An 18,196-nucleotide genomic window follows, 5' to 3' on the forward strand; every position below is an offset into this window, starting at 1 on the left:
TGCCAAATCAGCACATGCGCGGCCCAGCTCATACTGCTTAATCTTTCTAAAATAAAATCAAAATCTGGAGAATTACCTTTCCAACATGCAGCAGCAAAAGACTGGAATGACTTTCAAAAACTCAGAAAACTAAGCACTTTAGTATTGATCTTGTCATGGTGCCTCTGGCAGCGCTCCTCCCCCTCCCCTCTTTGCTCTGCTCCTGAGGACTCCCAGCTGTTTCCACTCAATTCAGTCATCTATGTCTGGTCATCTATGTTTTGCTCTTGAACCTTGATTCCGAGTTAATCTCTGCTTATGCCTTGCTTCCAGGAAAACAAACCCTCCACGAGTGGAAACCTGGAAATGCTCCTTGAACCATTTGGACCTCCTCGCTACGCCCCGATCCTGTTCATGCCTATCCTCCAGCCACGCCACAACCTCGAACCTGTATACCGGTCTCTCTCTCAGCCTCTCACCTGCAGCCGGCAGCTGTCATTTGTCGCCAACGTCTCCACAACCTGCAAAGAAATAAATCATCTTTACTTACCTTCTCTCTCCCGTCTTCCTTCCGGGCTCCAGCATCTGGGTCTGTATTTGTTCCTTGCTAATCATGACAGATCTGAGCTTTTAAAAACCTTTTAATTGATGTACTGACTGAAACTTGCATGTTTTAACTAAACATGCATTTACCCCGTGTATATTTTCCAGACTTTTTGACTGAGTAGTTTTCTTGATGTAAATTGTTGTATGTGATGTGCTTTTATCTACCTTTGTATTTCTCTGCAGGTCATTCTTGTAAAGAAGATGTTCTCAATAGCTTATCTGGTTAAATAAAGGTTAAATTGAAAAAAGATCAGCTGGGCTTACCAGGCTTGCCTGACAAGGAGACACTCGAATACACAGAGAATAACTGACTTGCATGAAAACAACTGCCCTGCGACAGACTGGCGCCCTGTACAGGATGTCGACTGCTTTTGCTCACGAGTGTCCGGGATAGGCTCCAGCAGCCGGAAAGGAACAAAACAAGTTTAGAAGATGGATGAATGAAAACCACAGTAGATAATTGAACCTGACGTGACTGTGACCCAAAACGGATCATGGCAAAAACCAAGAGAACTTAACCAAGCAAAAGGGAGCAATTCCTCTTTTGAACCATTTTCTCCTCCTCTATAACTTTTTTTTTCTCTCAGTTGAAAGTAGTTTTTAAAAATGGTTTTTAAGGCCTCTCCTCATTAAGCGGCACCATGTCGGCTGTTTGAAAGGCATGTATTAAACATTTTTCCTCAAATGCAAAAGAGAAGTTTTACCTTGGGGAGGGACTGTGTCAGTGCTGAGTGCAAACACAACAGGTAGGCGGAGAAAGCGGAGCAGAGAAACAGGAAGGAAGTGGTGAGGATGCTCCACAGCTCTTTGCTCCGTCGCCTTTATCACTCAGTTCTGCTCTGCGTTTGGTTCACCAGCAGCTGTTTTACACCCAGAATGCTCCTCCAGGTAAGAAGACCGATTCCCATTTTTGTTCTGGCTCCAGCCTTCAGTCTGGTTCTGCTGGCTCAGCGTTTCTGTCCAGCAGTGAGCAGCTGTTAGTGTCATGGGGCATGAGAGGTATAACTCTGCTCCAGAGGGGTAAGAGCGCAGTTTCATATCATAGACATGATATGAAATGACACAGAAAGCTGAAATTCTGCAGTGGGCCTAAAAGGAGCTCTCAGTATTTACATTCATGCAAAAGAGCTGGGAGTGCGTGCCACGCCACACGTTCAAATATTTACCTGCTTTCACCTGAACACACACTGCAGCCCGCATTGGTGCAGGCTTCTCTGGACTTTGGCATTAGGGCAGCTTTCTGAGCAACAGTCCAACAGGTGCAGCAGGTCTCTACGGTCTGGGCTTCGTCTTCTGATGTCTTCCTTTTTTGATAAATCCCCACCAAAGATCTTCTTACTATGGCTCAGAATACCAGGAAATTAGACTTCTGAAACATTCAAATGTTCCCCGTCACCTGTTCAGTTGACATCACTTGTGCTGTCACGAGTCCTGTCAGGTCTGTCAGGTCTGTCAGGTCAGCCAGCAACAGCACTTCTGATGATGACTTTCTGTACTTTCATCTCTGTTTCAATCCCTTTCTGCGCTTTGCAACATGATTTTAGTCTCAGATTAGCAGCATTTTAACCCCTTGACGCCTGAATTTGTTTCCAGCAATGACAGAAAATAAGCTCTTATGTGTTTTTGCCGTTAATTAGATGCAAAATGAATGTAAGTTAGGAGCAGAAGTGGTTTGATGCACATTTGCATCAATAGCTGTTGAGGGATGAACAACATGAAAATATGAGAGAAAAGTTCTGCGTTTAGAAAAGGCGACCGCCTCTGGTTAAGATTAACCAACACTGGATCATCAACAGCACCCATAAAACCTTCAGAGAAGGCTTTAATTCTGTGAACAATGCGTCACAATGAGGAACTTCATTAAATCAAACTGTTTATTCGTTTTAGGAGTTCAATGCAGTTCCGATAAAAAACGGAAATCATAGGAAGCGACTAATTAACACAAACCAAACGGGTGATGTTGATATGAAGCTCTTGAGACCTGGCGTCCACATATGAGGAGATCTCATCGTGTGTTTTATTATCACTGAAGTTCACTCTGATTAGCTAGGATCCATATGACTATGCATAAAAAAGGCATATCAAACAAGAGCTCGGCTCTCAAGAGGCTAAAGGAGTGATGGTGCTTGAAGTGCTCCATGGACCCGCCACTCATGGTTCAGTCAGCTCTGGATTCCCCCTTGATACCCCCCCCCCCATTACTGGAATTGCTCTTATGTGGTTTGGCCTTTTTTTTTCAGCTTCACATCTGAACTCAAGTCTATAGCTGATTTTGGAGTTTTATAGGACTGTAAACTGTTCAAGAAACAACAAAAATACAAAAGAAAACCTGCTTTTGTTATTTCTGCTTTTACTTTTTTTATCAGTTTAAAAGTGGAGGAGCTGCATCCTCCTCTATGACATAATGTGCACACCAGAAAAAAGGCTTTCTTAGTCACATTCCTACAGCAAAAGCTGAAAGAATGCTGAGTTTTTTTCTCAAAGAAACATTTCTAAACCCTCAGAAGACGGTTTCTCCACAAACGCCTCAGTGCTGCATCTGTCTTTTCAGAGGTTATGACAGGTGCCGTGTGCACTTTTTACATCAGCTCTTCTGCTGTTCTTAACGTGCTGTCAACAGTTTCACTTTTACTGACAAGATCTTTGGTGATGAGTCATGTAACAGATGAAATTTCCTTTTAACTTTCAGTTTTATTTGAGGAGGATCAGCTTTCAGTGACTGGTTCTGTGGAGGACTGTTTGAGCAGGTTGTAGGAACAGCGGCATGTAAATGATCCCTACTGTGTGCTGCAAACTCTTTCTTGTTTTGAAAATCCCTCCAGATCCATTTCACATAGTTTGTTTGCAGAAGCAAAGGTTGTGTCCCGTCTATGTGTCTGTTTCTGGCCCGGCTGTTCACCACTGTCCCATCATCTGAATCGGTCCTGACTGCTTGTGGAAAGAAGTCACTTCATCAGCTGACATTCTAGCACCACATCATGAAGATTATAAAGCCCAAGCATCTGAAAACAGTTTGATAAATCACTAAAAATTGGAAAAAGAAGTCTCAAATGTGACCTCACGACCCCCCCCCCCTTACCCAGTTTTGAGTCAGAGCCTCACACCACATCCTGAAGACACATTGTAAAAACTGAATCTTAAGAAAGACTTCTGTTTCAACGAAAACTGTCTTATTTTCTGTCTTAAGGAAAACAATCTTGTCTAGAAAGTTTTCACTAGCAAAATCCTTCTTAAGAATTCTTTATGAGGCCATTTTTCTCATCCCATTGTCAGGATTTCTTGTGTATTTAAAGAAAATCTACCACTGTGGTAAGAGGGGGACGGTTTTGGCAGTGCATCTAGTGCATCAGTGCATCCTGTAATGACCAAAAAAGAAAAGTTAATTAACTTCTTAAAAATTTGAATGAAGAAGAAGCACAGACTTTGCATGTTGGTGGATACGTGACTCATCATTTTAACATGAAAAAGCTGTGTGTGTGTGGGGGGGTTTACACTGCCCACAAAATGATGATCAGGTGAGTGTTTGCTCACATGGCCGAACACGCCATCAGAAAACAAACCATGTTGTTGAGAAAGCAGCTCCAAATCTTTCTGGGCTTACAGAAGGTGGATTTTGTATTATGACGTATTTAGGTCAGCTCCATTATTTTGATGGAAAATAAGACGTGAGGGTGCACAGCTTCCACTTTAATATAGACGAAAGCTTTTATACAAACCCAATCGGCCCATAAAAATATCAAATTATGAAAAAGAAAGCTTGTTCAGAGTAAAGTTCAGGAATCACCATCTTTGGGAGGTTGGGGGGCTTAAGTTTACAGCCACTTGTTGTGTAAGAGGGATTTAGTGTTTAATGGTTCTTACAATCCTTCTTAATTAGAATCACGGGCTTCTTGGAGAGGTTCTTGAGTGTTTGCAGCCCACAAGCACCGGGCGAGCTGGAGGAGCACAGGTCCAGACTGAAGGCTCTCAGGTGTGCAGTGAGTCTCTGCTGGGAGAAGGGCATCGACCTGGAGCTGTCCACGCATGCTGAGTGACCTCGGGGACCCCCCCGCACCACAATTTCATACAAAAGTGACTCTTCTCTGTTTTTTTTATCCACAGGAATGGCCCACCTGGGAAATGCAGTTTCGGTGAAGCAGATCAAAGGTCACCTGCTGCGCTTTTCCATTCACCACTGAGGGGAAGAAGGAAGTCGTTTCAGGAGGAAGAACTGCCGAACTTCCTCTGTTCAGGTTCTCTCAGCCAAAAAGATGTCAGACAACACTTCCATGAGTGAAAGAGAAGGAACCACGCGGCCCAGAGAGGCAGCCACACTCCGAAAGGTCAGATCATCCCCCCAGACTCATTTTGGTGACAAAATTCTTACTAATGAAATGTGTCATTCGTTTAGATTTTTAAACCTGTGGATCAATTTTATTTATAAAAGATCAGCAAAGCAAACCAAAGGCTGAGAAAAAAAATCAACAGTTAAAATAAACAATAAAATAAAATAAAATAAAAAATAAATAAAATAAAAGTTAAAATAAACAATAAAAAACATAAACAAACATAAACAATAAAACACCACAATTCTTTGGAGCAAAAAATGAGAAAAAAAATGTATATAACCTAAATATAAAAGTAAAATAATTAAAAAATCTGGGATATTATCTCATTTTGAATATTTATCAGATCTGCTGATTTTGACAGCAACATGATTGATAGACTACATTTGAGTCAGCTGAAGCAAACGCCGTCTTTCTTTATAAAGTGTTAGAACTTCATGTTTCTACGTCAATGCACAGAAACGCATCAAGAACGTAACCAGGTGGGCGGAGTCAACTCCACTCAATGGGACACTTTGGTTGTCGCTCTCTGTGTAAATATCTGCCCAGAATTTGTATACAGTTTAGGGTTTCAATGGAAATTCAAGTGAGCTTCATTGAGCTTATATTTGATTTTCCTCTCTAAAAACGTCTACTGTTTTTTTTTTTACTGTTATGTGTAGTTTCTATCAAGTTTTTAACAGCTATTGTGACTCTTTCCTATCGTTTGTTGACTTTTGGCCAAGGATTACAGAAGAGAACTGGCCTTCCAACTGATTCTTCTCATTATTATTATTATTACGGCCTTAATGCCCAAATTCATTTTCAATCACACAAAAATTTTCTTTAATGTTCTCATTGTGAAATGGAGTCAAAGATTACATAGTATGTTGCAAATTAGTGACACATGCCATGAAATGTAGAATAATATACAGAGCAAGAATTAAAATCTTAAAATATTTCCATGGTTTGTGGGGATTAAACAAACATGAAAACAGCGTTTAATTCGTTGCATGTGTCAACCAATCCAGGACATCTGGCCAACACCTCGACAGTAGTTCAAACATTGACCTGAGCTACTACAGTGCTGGAGAGGTAGATCTGTTAAACGCCGAGCGCAAACAACAGATTTTATGTCAGACTTTGGCCTAACCCTTTAGCTGGAGTCAAAGAGCTGTTCATAAAAAAATAAACAAATAAAAAAACTGTGAGGATCGGTTTTTAGAGTTTTTCCTCAATAAACTTGTGTGTTTTGTAGCCCAATGCAGCAGCCCTGAAAGGAGCCATCCAGCTGGGCATTGGTTACGCCGTGGGAAACATGAGCTCAAAACCAGACCGAGATGTTCTCATGCAAGACTTCTCTGTGGTGGAGACTGTCTTCCTGCCCAGGTACACGCTTGAGTTTTTCATATACCTCTTTAAACCCCTCATTTTCTGCGTAATCCAAGTGTTTACTGTTACACCATCTTCATACACGGATGTCTGCTCTACAGCCAGGGTAGTACCCTGACCCCAGCACATCACTTCCCAGACTTCCGTCTGAAAACTTACGCCCCGTTGGCTTTTCGCTACTTCAGGGAGCTGTTTGGCATCAAACCAGACGATTACCTGGTGAGAAGGATCACACCAATTTAGCACAGTTCACTTTGGCCTGTTTGCTGAGACTCTTGTGTCCCTTTCATTTCTAGTACTCTATGTGCAATGAACCGCTGATAGAGCTGTCCAACCCCGGCGCCAGCAGTTCCTGGTTCTACCTCACCAGCGATGACGAATTCATCATCAAGACGGTGCAGCACAAAGAGGCGGAGTTTCTGCAGAAGCTGCTTCCTGGCTACTACATGGTTTGTTGATTCTTGGCTTATGCTTAAGCAGTGACTGTGACTTTAGCGTGGTTTCAACTGTGTGGTTCTGGAGACGTTGGGGTGAAGAGCTATTAATGAATCGCTCTTTGAACTGTCCTTTGAGGTGTTGCATTCATTTGAATTAATGTTTTAATTCCGTGGCTTTGGTAAAATAACAGACGTGCCTTTCTATCGTCACAGAATCTAAACCAGAACCCAAGAACCCTGCTGCCCAAGTTCTATGGACTTTACTGCATCCAGTGTGGCAGTGTGACCGTTCGCGTGGTGGTCATGAACAACGTGCTGCCACGGGCCATGACGATGCACTACAAGTACGACCTGAAGGGTTCTTTGTACAAAAGACGAGCTTCACGCAAAGAACGTACCAAGTCTTCACCCACATTCAAAGACCTGGACTTCAAAGAGACGCACGAGGGGCTGTACTTCGATCCAGAAACCCACAATGCGCTGATGAAGACCCTTCAGAGAGACTGCCGGGTCTGTTCTAGTTCATACTTTGATCTGTCAGAATAGCATGACTTCGTCTTAGACAAAATATCTGCTCAATCTTTTCACCTGTTGACATTCAGGCCTGTTACTCTCAGAAAACGGTATCTGACATGTCAGCAGAGCCACTAATTCTATATGGGGAGCAGCCAACTGGGAGGGGTGATTGGGCATCTTTGGGGGAGGACACCTGGACATCATTCCAAAGACGTGTTAAGCCACGTTCACACCACCCCCAGCAAGATGTGTTTAAGCGGCCACTTACAATCAAAAGTCTGTAACTGCACATAAATGTACATTTCGGCTTCTACGTTTAAACCTCTCTCTTTCACGTGTAACTACGCAAGTTTCTACAACCATTTTCGGGCTCTACATACAAATTGTGCAGCCACTGAACATGCGTTGCAAGTTAAACCGGGTCAAACTTTGACCAATCAGGGACTCGGATTTGGCTGTGACGCATAGATTTGGTCTATCTGGTGAACCCAGGCATGGTTCCGGGGTGACGTGCCTGACGACGTTTGCATGACGGGCCTGACAACGTTTGGACTGATCTTTCAAATAAAGACAAACTACAACACGCTTCTGACATGACGGTAATCCATGTCTGCCATTGCAAGCACACTAACAATGAACTGAACTGTTTTAATTTTGTGTCCAAATTTCGAGATTTGCACTGCTTTGGCATTTCGCACCAAGCCTCCTTTAACTGTAGGTAGCGGACATGCACTAGTAAATAGTACAAAAAGCTTGTTCAGTATGAACACCATGGGTTAAACGTGCATTCAGAACCTGTGTTTAGGGCATTGTTGAACACGAATCAAATGCCCAGTGTGAACGTAGCTTTACAAGATGGAAAGGGCCTCATAGCAGACCAGGACACTCTGGAGAGATGGTCCCTCTGCTGTTCAGAAATCCTTGGGAAAGTTGGGAGATGGTCAAAGGATCTGGCCCCATGACCAAAATCCCAGACGAGTGAAAGACAATGAGAAAATGGATTCCTAAAATGATTTAATCCATATCAAAAAAGCTCAAATTGTTTCAGGGATGTCCCCTATTAAAAAGAAAATATTCTCAAAACATTTTTGAGTGCGGAATTCTGGATTTGTAACGGATATAAAATATTTTGTGTGTACACTTGAATATCAAAACTCTACTAATACAAAATATAATTTATGCACGCACAACTTGAAATTACACTGGCTTAAAGCTAACTACGAATTCAAAAAGCTCCCGCGCATAACAGTACGCACCAATCCCCTGATAAACATAGACAAAACCACATTTACACACTGATCAGAGTTACAAGTGCATGAGGGGTTTTGAGACTCCCTTCACATACCCAGATTTGTGGTAGATGATGCGTTTAAATGCTGGTAGAATTCTGGGTCATCAGAGTTACAAATCAAGTATTACACGCACAAATGTTTTATGATTATTTTCTCTCCTTATTCCCTCCCCTGGGTCAGGGGTAACATGCTGTCACTCAAAACCATTTGTTTCTTTAGCTCCCTCAAACCCATCAAGGTGTGATCTGGTTGCAGAGTTGAACCCCCATTCTCCCAATCCGAGTGCGGGCTCTCCACTTCTCAGTTTGGCGGTTTTGGTTGAGGGTCTCCCGAGAGGGTGGAGTCAAGCATTCAGAGGGATGCAAAAACTACAACAGATGTTGCTTTAATGCAAACGGATTTTGGCCTTCCTGTCCGCCCAGCAGGTTTTCCTCTCCGTTCACAGATTCAGGCCTCGGATCGCCATCACCACACTGTTCTTCTGCTGTTCCATCACGTAGAGTGTTGATCACATAATCAGGCTCCACCTGATCCGCTCCACCTGATCCGCTCCACCTGATCCGCTCCACCTGAGCAGCCTCTGCATGTTTGCTGTCGGTTCACCTGCCTGTCTGCTGCAAACTTTGTTTGCAGGAAAACTCAAAACATTCCCCTCCGCCTTTTAGGTGTAGAGGTTTTAAGACATTGTTTCAATCAATTCTAGAATTATAATCTGGGATTAAGGATGAAGTGAAGTAAACTACAAAACAGCAGACAGAGGAGGAGAAACCAAGCTAACCTTCATTTATAACAGACGGATGGACCTCACCATGACGGTTGGTTCCCTCTGAGACTCATCAGCTCCTCTCACCAGGTTCTGGAGAGCTTCAAGATCATGGATTACAGTCTCCTGCTGGGCATTCATGTTCTGGATAAGAAGCCACTGACCAGAGCAGGCAGGGGTGACAGCAAGAAAGGTCAGAAGGTCCTGTACTCCACGGCGCTGGAGTCCATCCAGGGCTCAGTGAAGGATCCGGAACCGGTGGCTGATGACGACACGTGAGTCAGCTTTCACCCAAAATACCCTCAGCCCATCAATTCTGCCTGAAATCAACACGATTCCAGTGTCGATCTTTCAGAAGGAGTGTACATGCAGTTGATGTGAAACTTACTTGACTATAATGCTGTTCTTTCCTTTCAGATTTGGGGGAATTCCAGCCAAACACAGAGATGAGAACCTGCTCATCTTTTTAGGAATCATCGACATCCTTCAGTCCTACAGGCAAGCCCCCAGCACCCACCCACCACCACTAACAGCACAGAAGACTGATTCCAGCACCTGTTCACTGCATGCTCCACAATCACAGACATGAAGCGCCCCCTGGTGACATATGTGGGCATAACAGACAGTTGAATTGTTCCCCAGGCCTCTCAGAATTTATTATCAGGCAGAGACGCATTAAGTTCTTTAAGCAGGAGGTGGGGGTGAAGATCTTTGCCCATCTTTGCCCATCTTTCCTGCAGGAGGTGTTATTGTGATGTTGACACTTAGTGATTATTTAGAAAGATGATGTTGAAGAACTCACGTTATGATCTAGAGCTCCCCCACCTTCAACTGAGTCACCCAGGGGAAAAGCTGGGATGGGTGGGGCTGGTTGAGGCATGATGATGCAAAATCCTGCTTTGTGAACTGGATTATATAAGATATATACGAGGTGAAGGTTGGAATGCTTCAGACTTCTGCTTTGACGACCACACACACCCAGGGACAGACAGCTACCACTACACATTAAAGCCCCACTCTGATCATACTTAGATTTATGTTTAAAGTGTTCCCACTGGTCTTTAAATTATTATTATGTTGTTTGTAGCCCAAATAGAAAAAACATGGGTCGTTTTCTAGGACATTGTTTCTGCAGAGCAGCAGGAGTTCATCCGAGATTCACCTATAGGTTGTGGGCTGGACTGTCCGTGGAGTAAGCCCGCCCCCCTTTACTATCATCCATCTATTTACAATCTCTCCCGCTAATTACAATCTCTCACAACCTAACATTTGCGGTGCACCAGAAATGGCGAGCAATATTGGAGCTACCCAGCCGCACAGTTCAGACGAGGAAAACACAGACGTTCATGGATTTATTTGTCTAGAAGTGGATGCATCAGAATGGAGCAGAGCAGGAAGCTTGTGACCCACCCATTGTTGTTTTTTACATCATAAAGACTATTTTTTTCAAACAGCATTTTTTTCATCTGTTCCTAATTCACTGAATCTGAATTTTAAAAAATATAGTCGGAAATGCAATTTTAAGCTTTCTTTATATAAACGTTAGGGTTAAGGTTAACCCTCCATCAAGAGAAAAATCCCACAAAAACATGTTAAAAACACCAAAAATAGTTATCATCAGAGAGGGTCATTAATGAATTCTGATTTAATTGTTACAGTATTTTACAGTATACTGAAAGTTTTCAAAAGTAACTTCAACTGTGCAGTTTTTTTGCCATGTTGACATGAAATGTGAAAAACTTTATTTCTGACTGAACTTCAGGTTCATCAAGAAGGTGGAGCATTCCTGGAAGGCTCTTGTCCACGATGGAGTACGTTTCTCTTCCCGTTTTTTCCCGCTCTGCTTTTCCGATCCAAAGCTTTTGTGAGAAATTCCTGTTTTCATTTCAGGATACAGTTTCCGTCCACAGACCCAGTTTTTACGCTGACAGATTCCTGAAATTCCTGAGCACCACTGTTTTCAAAAAGGCTCACTGTAAGCATTGACGCACAGCCGCATCCTCACCTGTCGGCGTTATTTCCCACAAACTCTGCTGTTGTTGAACTCCAGCTCTGAGAGGAACATCCTCTAAGAGGAAGAAGAACTCGCTCTACACGACTAAGTACGCCTCCCAGGAGTTTCTGTCCTCACAGAAGGAGAAGGAGGAGAACATGAAGGCGCTGAGCATGAACAACCTAGATGAAAGCTGTAAGCTCAGCAGCTCATCGCTTTTGGATACCTGTCAGGACGGCTGGGGTGGTTCTTCCTCTCATTGAGTCTTTTGTTTCAGCAGTTGGCAGTTCCTCCAAACAACCAGACCTTCTTCCTGTCAATCGAGATTTTTCAAGAAATGAAGACGAGCTGTCTGAAAACAGGTGTGTTGTCTTCCCCACGAAGGGAGATCCGTGTTCAAATGTAAGAGCATTAGAGTGATCCATGATGTTTTAATTACTAAACTCAGTTCTTCTGCCATGACATTTCTGCAGGAAGGAGATAATCTGCCTTCATACTTTGACTAAAACCAGAACATACTCGTATAAATATGTCTGAAACATACAAGCAGGCAAAGATTACAGATCAAATGTCTCCTGTGCAACTTTGAGATCAAGTTTGTCGGTATATAGCTTAAAGACTCTTAATTTCAAATGAAACCAGAGATTATGTTTTTGTCAGAATCCACATTTAACGGGGTTTCTCTTTGATGAATTACGTCCCAGTTTATTTTTTTACAGCTTCATCCCAATACTGCTCATTGTTATCTATAAGACAATTTGCAACTAAATCAAACAAATGATGGAAACACACGAAGGGAATTTGAAAAACCAAAATGCATGAAGAAACGTAAAAATAATGACTTATTTCTTTATAAAGTATGTTTCATTTCAATGAGACGGTAATTCTTGAATGGAAAAAACATCTTAGGTGTTCGACACAAAATGAAGGTTTAGACAGGCTGCAACCACAGAGCTAATGATCATACAACAGCAGCTTACCTTTGATGCATGCCAATCTTTGATCTTCTGCACATATTAATACTTTCCAAGAGTAGTTATGTTTTTGCAGGAAAGTCACTGACGTATCTTTTTTCTACTGCAGTGGTGACAGACGGGACTCCGCCTCCACCATCGCTCTGGACGACGCTCTGCCCTCCCATCAGTCAGACACGGAGCTGGACGTCTACCTGGTACGAATCGCTGCTCTGCCAGTGGTTCATGATCTTCCTGATCCAGCACCAACATCACTTTCATACCACTGTTTGTTATTTTACATGGTTACGTGTGTCAGATACAGCTTCGTAACAAACCTTCAGAAAAAGTTCATCCAGAAGTGGAATCAGAGTTGATGCAAAGTTAGGCAGTCTCACATAAACAGCTGAAAGAAGGAAGGAAGGAAGGAAGGAAGGAAGGAAGGAAGGAAGGAAGGAAGGAAGGAAGGAAGGAAGGAAGGAAGGAAGGAAGGAAGGAAGGAAGGAAGGAAGGAAGGAAGGAAGGAAGGAAGGAAGGAAGGAAGGAAGGAAGGAAGGAAGGAAGGAAGGAAGGAACGAGGAAGAAAGAAAGAAGGAGGAGTTGTCCTGCCTCTAGTTAGACTGGCTCTGCCTTATTTATAGTGTTTTCTATGAAGGGGCTCGGCTGCGGCTGCTGTTTTATACCCGGCTGACTTGTATCTTCTTCCATGTCACATAAACAAATGCTGACAGGAAGGCAAACCCCCACCCCCTCTGATTACTGCATTATTTAGCTGGGACCTGTGATTTTAGCTCTGCAGCTTCTCCAGCCTTCATTGTTCCACAATGAAAGTGTCATCACTACAGGATGACTTAGTGCTGCAGATTGATGCACCTGCAGCTTTTTTTGGTCACTTCACGAATGCAATCAGGACTCTCCTATAAAATGAATTATCCCCTGTGCTATCCTAGGCACTCTAACGTTGGGAGTTGGGTCATCTAGACCCACTAGACAGTGCGCTGAACCTTTTTTCTTCAATGATTTGTGATCTTCACTGGTGTCCATGGATTACATGAAATCTTTCAACCTTTATCCACCTTTTTCATGGTAGGGAGAACACGTTAATGTAAGGGTGGGGTCATCTAAGATAGCACAAGGGTTAAAGAACAATTGTTTGTCGGAACAAAAAAGAAAAAACAACATTCTCAATTTTCCTGTCAAAATGTAGGATTCAACATGAAAAAAGTCGAAGTTGTTCCTCTGTTCATGTAATTATTCGTGCGTAAAAGAGTGGTTTAAATGAACAGTCAGAAAGGGTCTGGTTCAAAGTGTTTGCATGTTGTACTGGAGCAACAGTAAGGATGAACTGGGTGTTTCTGCGTTTTCAGACTGACACAGACTCACCCACAGCCCCCGGCTGGACTTGATCACTCTTTGTGTCCCAGCATCCACAAATGTAAGCATCAAACCACATCTGTGGCCTCTTTCCTTCACTCACGTTCTCCTGTGGACGGGTGCTTCTTCCTAAGACTCACATTTGCCTGGAAGACCTTCAGGACAAAAATAGAAACATTCTGTGTGTGCATGGTGGGGGGGGCGGGCTCAAAAACAGCTGCCTCTCAGCCACGTCTCCTCACTGTCAGTTGCACGCTCATATCTTCCAGCTCATCTCTTGCATGCAAGTTATCTCATCTTCCTGGAACTTTCTGCTTTGATGGTGGTGTCCCAGGGCCCTGAAGCCCTTCTGTCAGCCGCTGACGTCCTCACTGTATGACTCGGCTCGGTCACTCCCTCCTCAGCTTCTGCTTTTAACCCTTTCTTTTGAAAAAGACTTCCACAGCACTTCTCTTATGTAACCTAAAATTCTCCCTTAGGCTAACATGGAGCTCCTCAGCTCACATTGGACAGCGGGGCTTCATAGGAAGCCTGTTGACGTCCATTGAAAGATCCTTCAAATGATAACAGCCGGAGATCTTGGAGCCATGGGTCATTGCGCACAAGTGGCTTTTTTTCATCCTGGTTCAACAATCCTATTTTTCTGAGATTTAATTTACTTAATTCAATGTATTTTCGTGTCTAGTTTAATCTAGGAAACATTGGAATTAAAAAGGCATCTATCCATTCAAATATAATCCAACAGGACTTCATAATGAGTTTTAAGGACCCACTCCGATCATCTTTAGATCTATAGTAAACGTGTTCCCAGTGGGCTTTTAATTATTATTATGCCATTTTTTTTTTTTAGCCGAACCCCAAAAACCTGTTTTTTTCTAGGACATAGTTTGTGCAGAGCGGCAGTGGTTTATCAGAAATCTGCCTCTGAATTGTGGGCAGGACTGTTGGAGCAGAGAAAGCCTGCCCACACTTCCTGTCACCCATCTGTTTACAATCTCTCCCGCTACCTTACAGCCCCTCACAACCCCAACCTTACATTAATGGTGCAACTAAAATGGTAAGTAATATTGGAGTTTTGAGCCAGATGCACGGATCCATTTGTCTACAAGTGGATGCATCAGAATGGAAATGAGCAGGGAACATGTGACCTGTCCACTGTATTTTCCACGTCACTACTACAGTCTTTTTCAGACGCCCCTTTGTCATTTGCTCATAAATGCAATTTTAAGCTAATTTGTTTTTTTAAAGATGCTCTCCTTCATCAGAAAATACTACAAGAACATATAAGCCATTCAGTTCAGTCCTGCAAGTCTCAGCAGAAACACCAAAGTTATTTTTTCCTTATGTGCCTTTGACCACTTTTCATGTCTGTTAGCTGAAGCATCCCATTGTTTTCCAGTGAGGATCCCTCTGAACATGTGAACCCCCACCTCCAAAAAGCAGAAGACATTAAGGTTAAAAACTACAAGCAACAGCAGACGGGCTCTGGTCTGCCGGCTCCAGTCTGCATCTCTTTACCTTCCTGTCTGAGTCCTTTTCATCATGCCAAATCATCGGAGACCCAAGGAATGAATGAAGAAATGATCCCACGAAGTTCTGGAGGTTTTATTTATTGTCTCGATTCAGATCTATGAAACACTGCTGAAATGAAAACACTATGAAGCTTGTCCGTCCTTTTATGTTTGTTGCTTGCAAATATTTCCTTAAATAGCATGCATATTATCCAATCTGTTCATTTTTTTCTGATTCCTTTCTTTGTTTGTAGAAAAAAAAATTTCCGGCGGCTGGATCCCTGAAAACACAAGTTTTTATCAAACAGTCAATAAAAATAGTATTTCTGGGATATTATACTTTGTTTTTGCAATTAGAATTCATACTTAGCTGTTGAAAATATCTATAGAAAGAGTGATAGCAGATAGTGTAATTTATGTTAAACTGTGCCATTTTCTGCAACATTAAAGAATTTACTTATTTTGTGAAAGGGTGCTCTCAAACATCAACCTTAGCCTTAACTGCACTTCCATTGCTTGCAACTTCGACATGTTGGCATTCCAAACATAGATCAACAAAAATAACGTGCTAAATATTGTCACGTGTGTTGTTGCTACAGCATATTTCCATTACACTGTTGTGTTTTTGAGACTTTCAGATCCTAGCATGGGAACAAACTTAAAAAATAGTTAGCATGCTAGCAGAGAGCTAATGTGACTAATTCATCAAATATTTGTGGTCCTGTTATCACGTGTGACCGTCTTTATTCACTGTTCTGTTATTTAAACATCAATTTCCCATTTTCTGGGAGCTGATTTTAGCCTCTGTCTGCCTTAATTTCCTCAATATGTTACTGTGCCACTTCACCAGGAAAACTGTCCTCTATGCTAGTTTAAAAACTGAATGTGTGATGACATTGCCTTGTTTGCCTGTAGTTCTAAAGTAGCTTATCAAATAAAATGATGAGATGATTTGTGTTATTTTTGGTTTCTGCACACAGTCCATGGACTGAATGGATAATCTGTGATGTCACCCACTGGAATTTGAATATGCCGAAATGGAAAATGGCTAAATTGACCGGACGTTGCTCCACCCAACTCTGCATATCAAAGGCAACTTTGATCTGCCAATAAAAAAACCCTCTTATGCTGCGTTCACACTGAATGTGCATCAAACTCACATTGGCTGCCTCTCAAATCCAATTCGTAGCTCAACGGTCCAACAATGTTTTCATAAACTTGATGCCCCAGATGCCTGTGGCAGGAGCTACCACCAAATGATTTTAGTCTGATCACCACATGAAAGCAATGACTGATTATCTTATTTACAATGCATAGAAGACACGAATGAAGTTAAGAGATTTGGTTTATTTTTTATAAAAATTTCTACAAAAGAATCGGTCGTCACGTCTCCATGTCTGGGTTCACCCTGCGACAGACTGCCGGCATGGTCACTCCTGCTGCAGGAGCTGTGTCTTAATGAAAGCCGTTTTTAGCGGAGTTTCCGTGTCTCTGTGACCCAGTTTGAAGAGTTGCTGTCCAGCCTTAGTCAGACAAGGGAAAAAATTAAACAAGAATAAAATCAGGATCTTTTTATTATTTTATAGACCAAAAAAAAGTAAAATATAAAGCTCAAGAGGGGAACAATCGGATTCTACCTATGTTAGATGTGGACTCCACCTATCGATTGCTTCACTAAACATGTCACGTGCCCAAGGCTGAGTCCCTCATTGGATGACGCAAAGCGTTGACCTAGCTAAACTTAAACAGGTTTTTGGACTCTTGAAGCAAAGTGCCACGACGACCAAATTGCGCTGCAATGCTCAAATTGCGTAGCTGCACGACCGATGGGCCACGCCCAATGCTCAAATCGCACGGGACCTCTGACCATGTCTGTACATTGACTCAACATTGAAATCGGATGTTTATGCTGAGCAAATGGTGTGAATGCAGCTTAAGTCTGTGCAAATTGAGCTCTGATAGTACTGTATTTTCCACACTGTAGGGCGCACCGGATTACAAGGCACACAGTCAATGAATGGTCTATATTTGAACTTATGTCGTAAATAAAACACACTGAACTATAAGGCACATTTAACGAGACAAAAGAGTCAGAGATACGTCAGTCCGTCAGACTTTTTTTCACAGTAACACTAGAGATTTTTTGTAACACGCTACATGTTAGACACGTAAGAAACATAAGCCACATTAGCGTACTTACAACACCTGTAACTCCCAACCTTGTTTATAAAATGTAAATAAACAGACTGATACCACTAAAACAAATGTTACTGTAACTACGCTAACTTCCAACCTTGTTAGCAGTCAAGCACCACTTCATATTAACTGTGTTAGCATATTAACAATATTACACAAACATGTTTGCAGCTCATAAAAAGACTGATACTAAACAGAATGACATTCTGACAGAGCGCCTCTCAAAATTGGTTCAACATCAGAAAGCAGAATTAATCTAAAAGGTTTTCCAGAAATATAAAGCGCAATGTTGTTGTTTGAAACAACATTGTTTAAAGTGTGCCATAAAGTGCGGAAAATATGTAATCTCTTTAGGAGCTGCAACATTTGTAACTTTCTGGCATGTGTCAAATTGGGGAATGGCAAAGTGAAGGCATTATGAAAATCATAACTGTCAAATTGAGGGCGCAATTTCTGCATCCATCCATTTTTTAGATCTGCTAAATTCCTTTTGGAGTCACAGGGTTACTAAAGCCTCCTGGCTGCTGTTGGATGAAGGCGGGGTATGCCCTGAACAGTTTGCCAGTCTGTCCAATCTCCATTTGCAGACCCAGAGACACCTTGGAGCAGGGGTGCACAAATCCCAGCCTTAAGGCTGGTCTCCTGCTGGTCTTCCAAAAACCCTACCTTACCTGGATCAGGTGTGTTTATCCAATAAGGAGCTTCAATGGTTGGTTGGAAAACATGAAGTTTGTGGTAGGATTTGATCTCTGAACTTTTAAAATCACGTTGTGATAGTGTTTTGTTTTTTTGTCTTAACCCTTTAACACCAGAGTTTTCGCCATTGACAGTAAAATAACACATGCTCTTTGCCCTTTTGTAACTCTTAAAGTATTTACGG

General features: G+C 42.3%; 1 protein-coding gene across 4 annotated transcripts; it reads left to right on the forward strand.

Annotated features, from left to right (window-relative positions):
* Nucleotides 1-1,354: 1,354 nt before the first annotated feature.
* On the forward strand, nt 1,355-16,071 carry LOC101166403 (phosphatidylinositol 4-phosphate 5-kinase type-1 beta). Of its 4 annotated transcripts, none has more exons than XM_011482041.3 (15): nt 1,356-1,473; nt 4,687-4,907; nt 6,148-6,278; nt 6,383-6,500; nt 6,578-6,730; nt 6,932-7,228; nt 9,380-9,564; nt 9,707-9,787; nt 11,052-11,100; nt 11,180-11,264; nt 11,340-11,477; nt 11,560-11,644; nt 12,366-12,453; nt 13,603-13,670; nt 15,009-16,071. In XM_011482041.3, exons 2-14 carry the CDS (start codon nt 4,836-4,838, stop codon nt 13,639-13,641), a joined length of 1,521 nt encoding a protein of 506 aa, XP_011480343.1. In that variant the 5' UTR covers nt 1,356-1,473; nt 4,687-4,835; the 3' UTR covers nt 13,642-13,670; nt 15,009-16,071. The 4 variants fall into 4 exon arrangements, with proteins under 4 accessions (XP_011480348.1, XP_011480343.1, XP_011480347.1 ...); XM_011482045.3 differs by having other exon boundaries at nt 1,357-1,473; nt 11,563-11,644; XM_011482042.2 differs by lacking the exon at nt 1,356-1,473 and adding an exon at nt 4,455-4,555.
* The last annotated feature ends 2,125 nt before the right edge of the window (nt 16,072-18,196 follow it).

This window comes from Oryzias latipes, chromosome 12, assembly GCF_002234675.1.
Source record: "Oryzias latipes chromosome 12, ASM223467v1".
Taxonomy (NCBI): Eukaryota; Metazoa; Chordata; class Actinopteri; order Beloniformes; family Adrianichthyidae; genus Oryzias; species Oryzias latipes.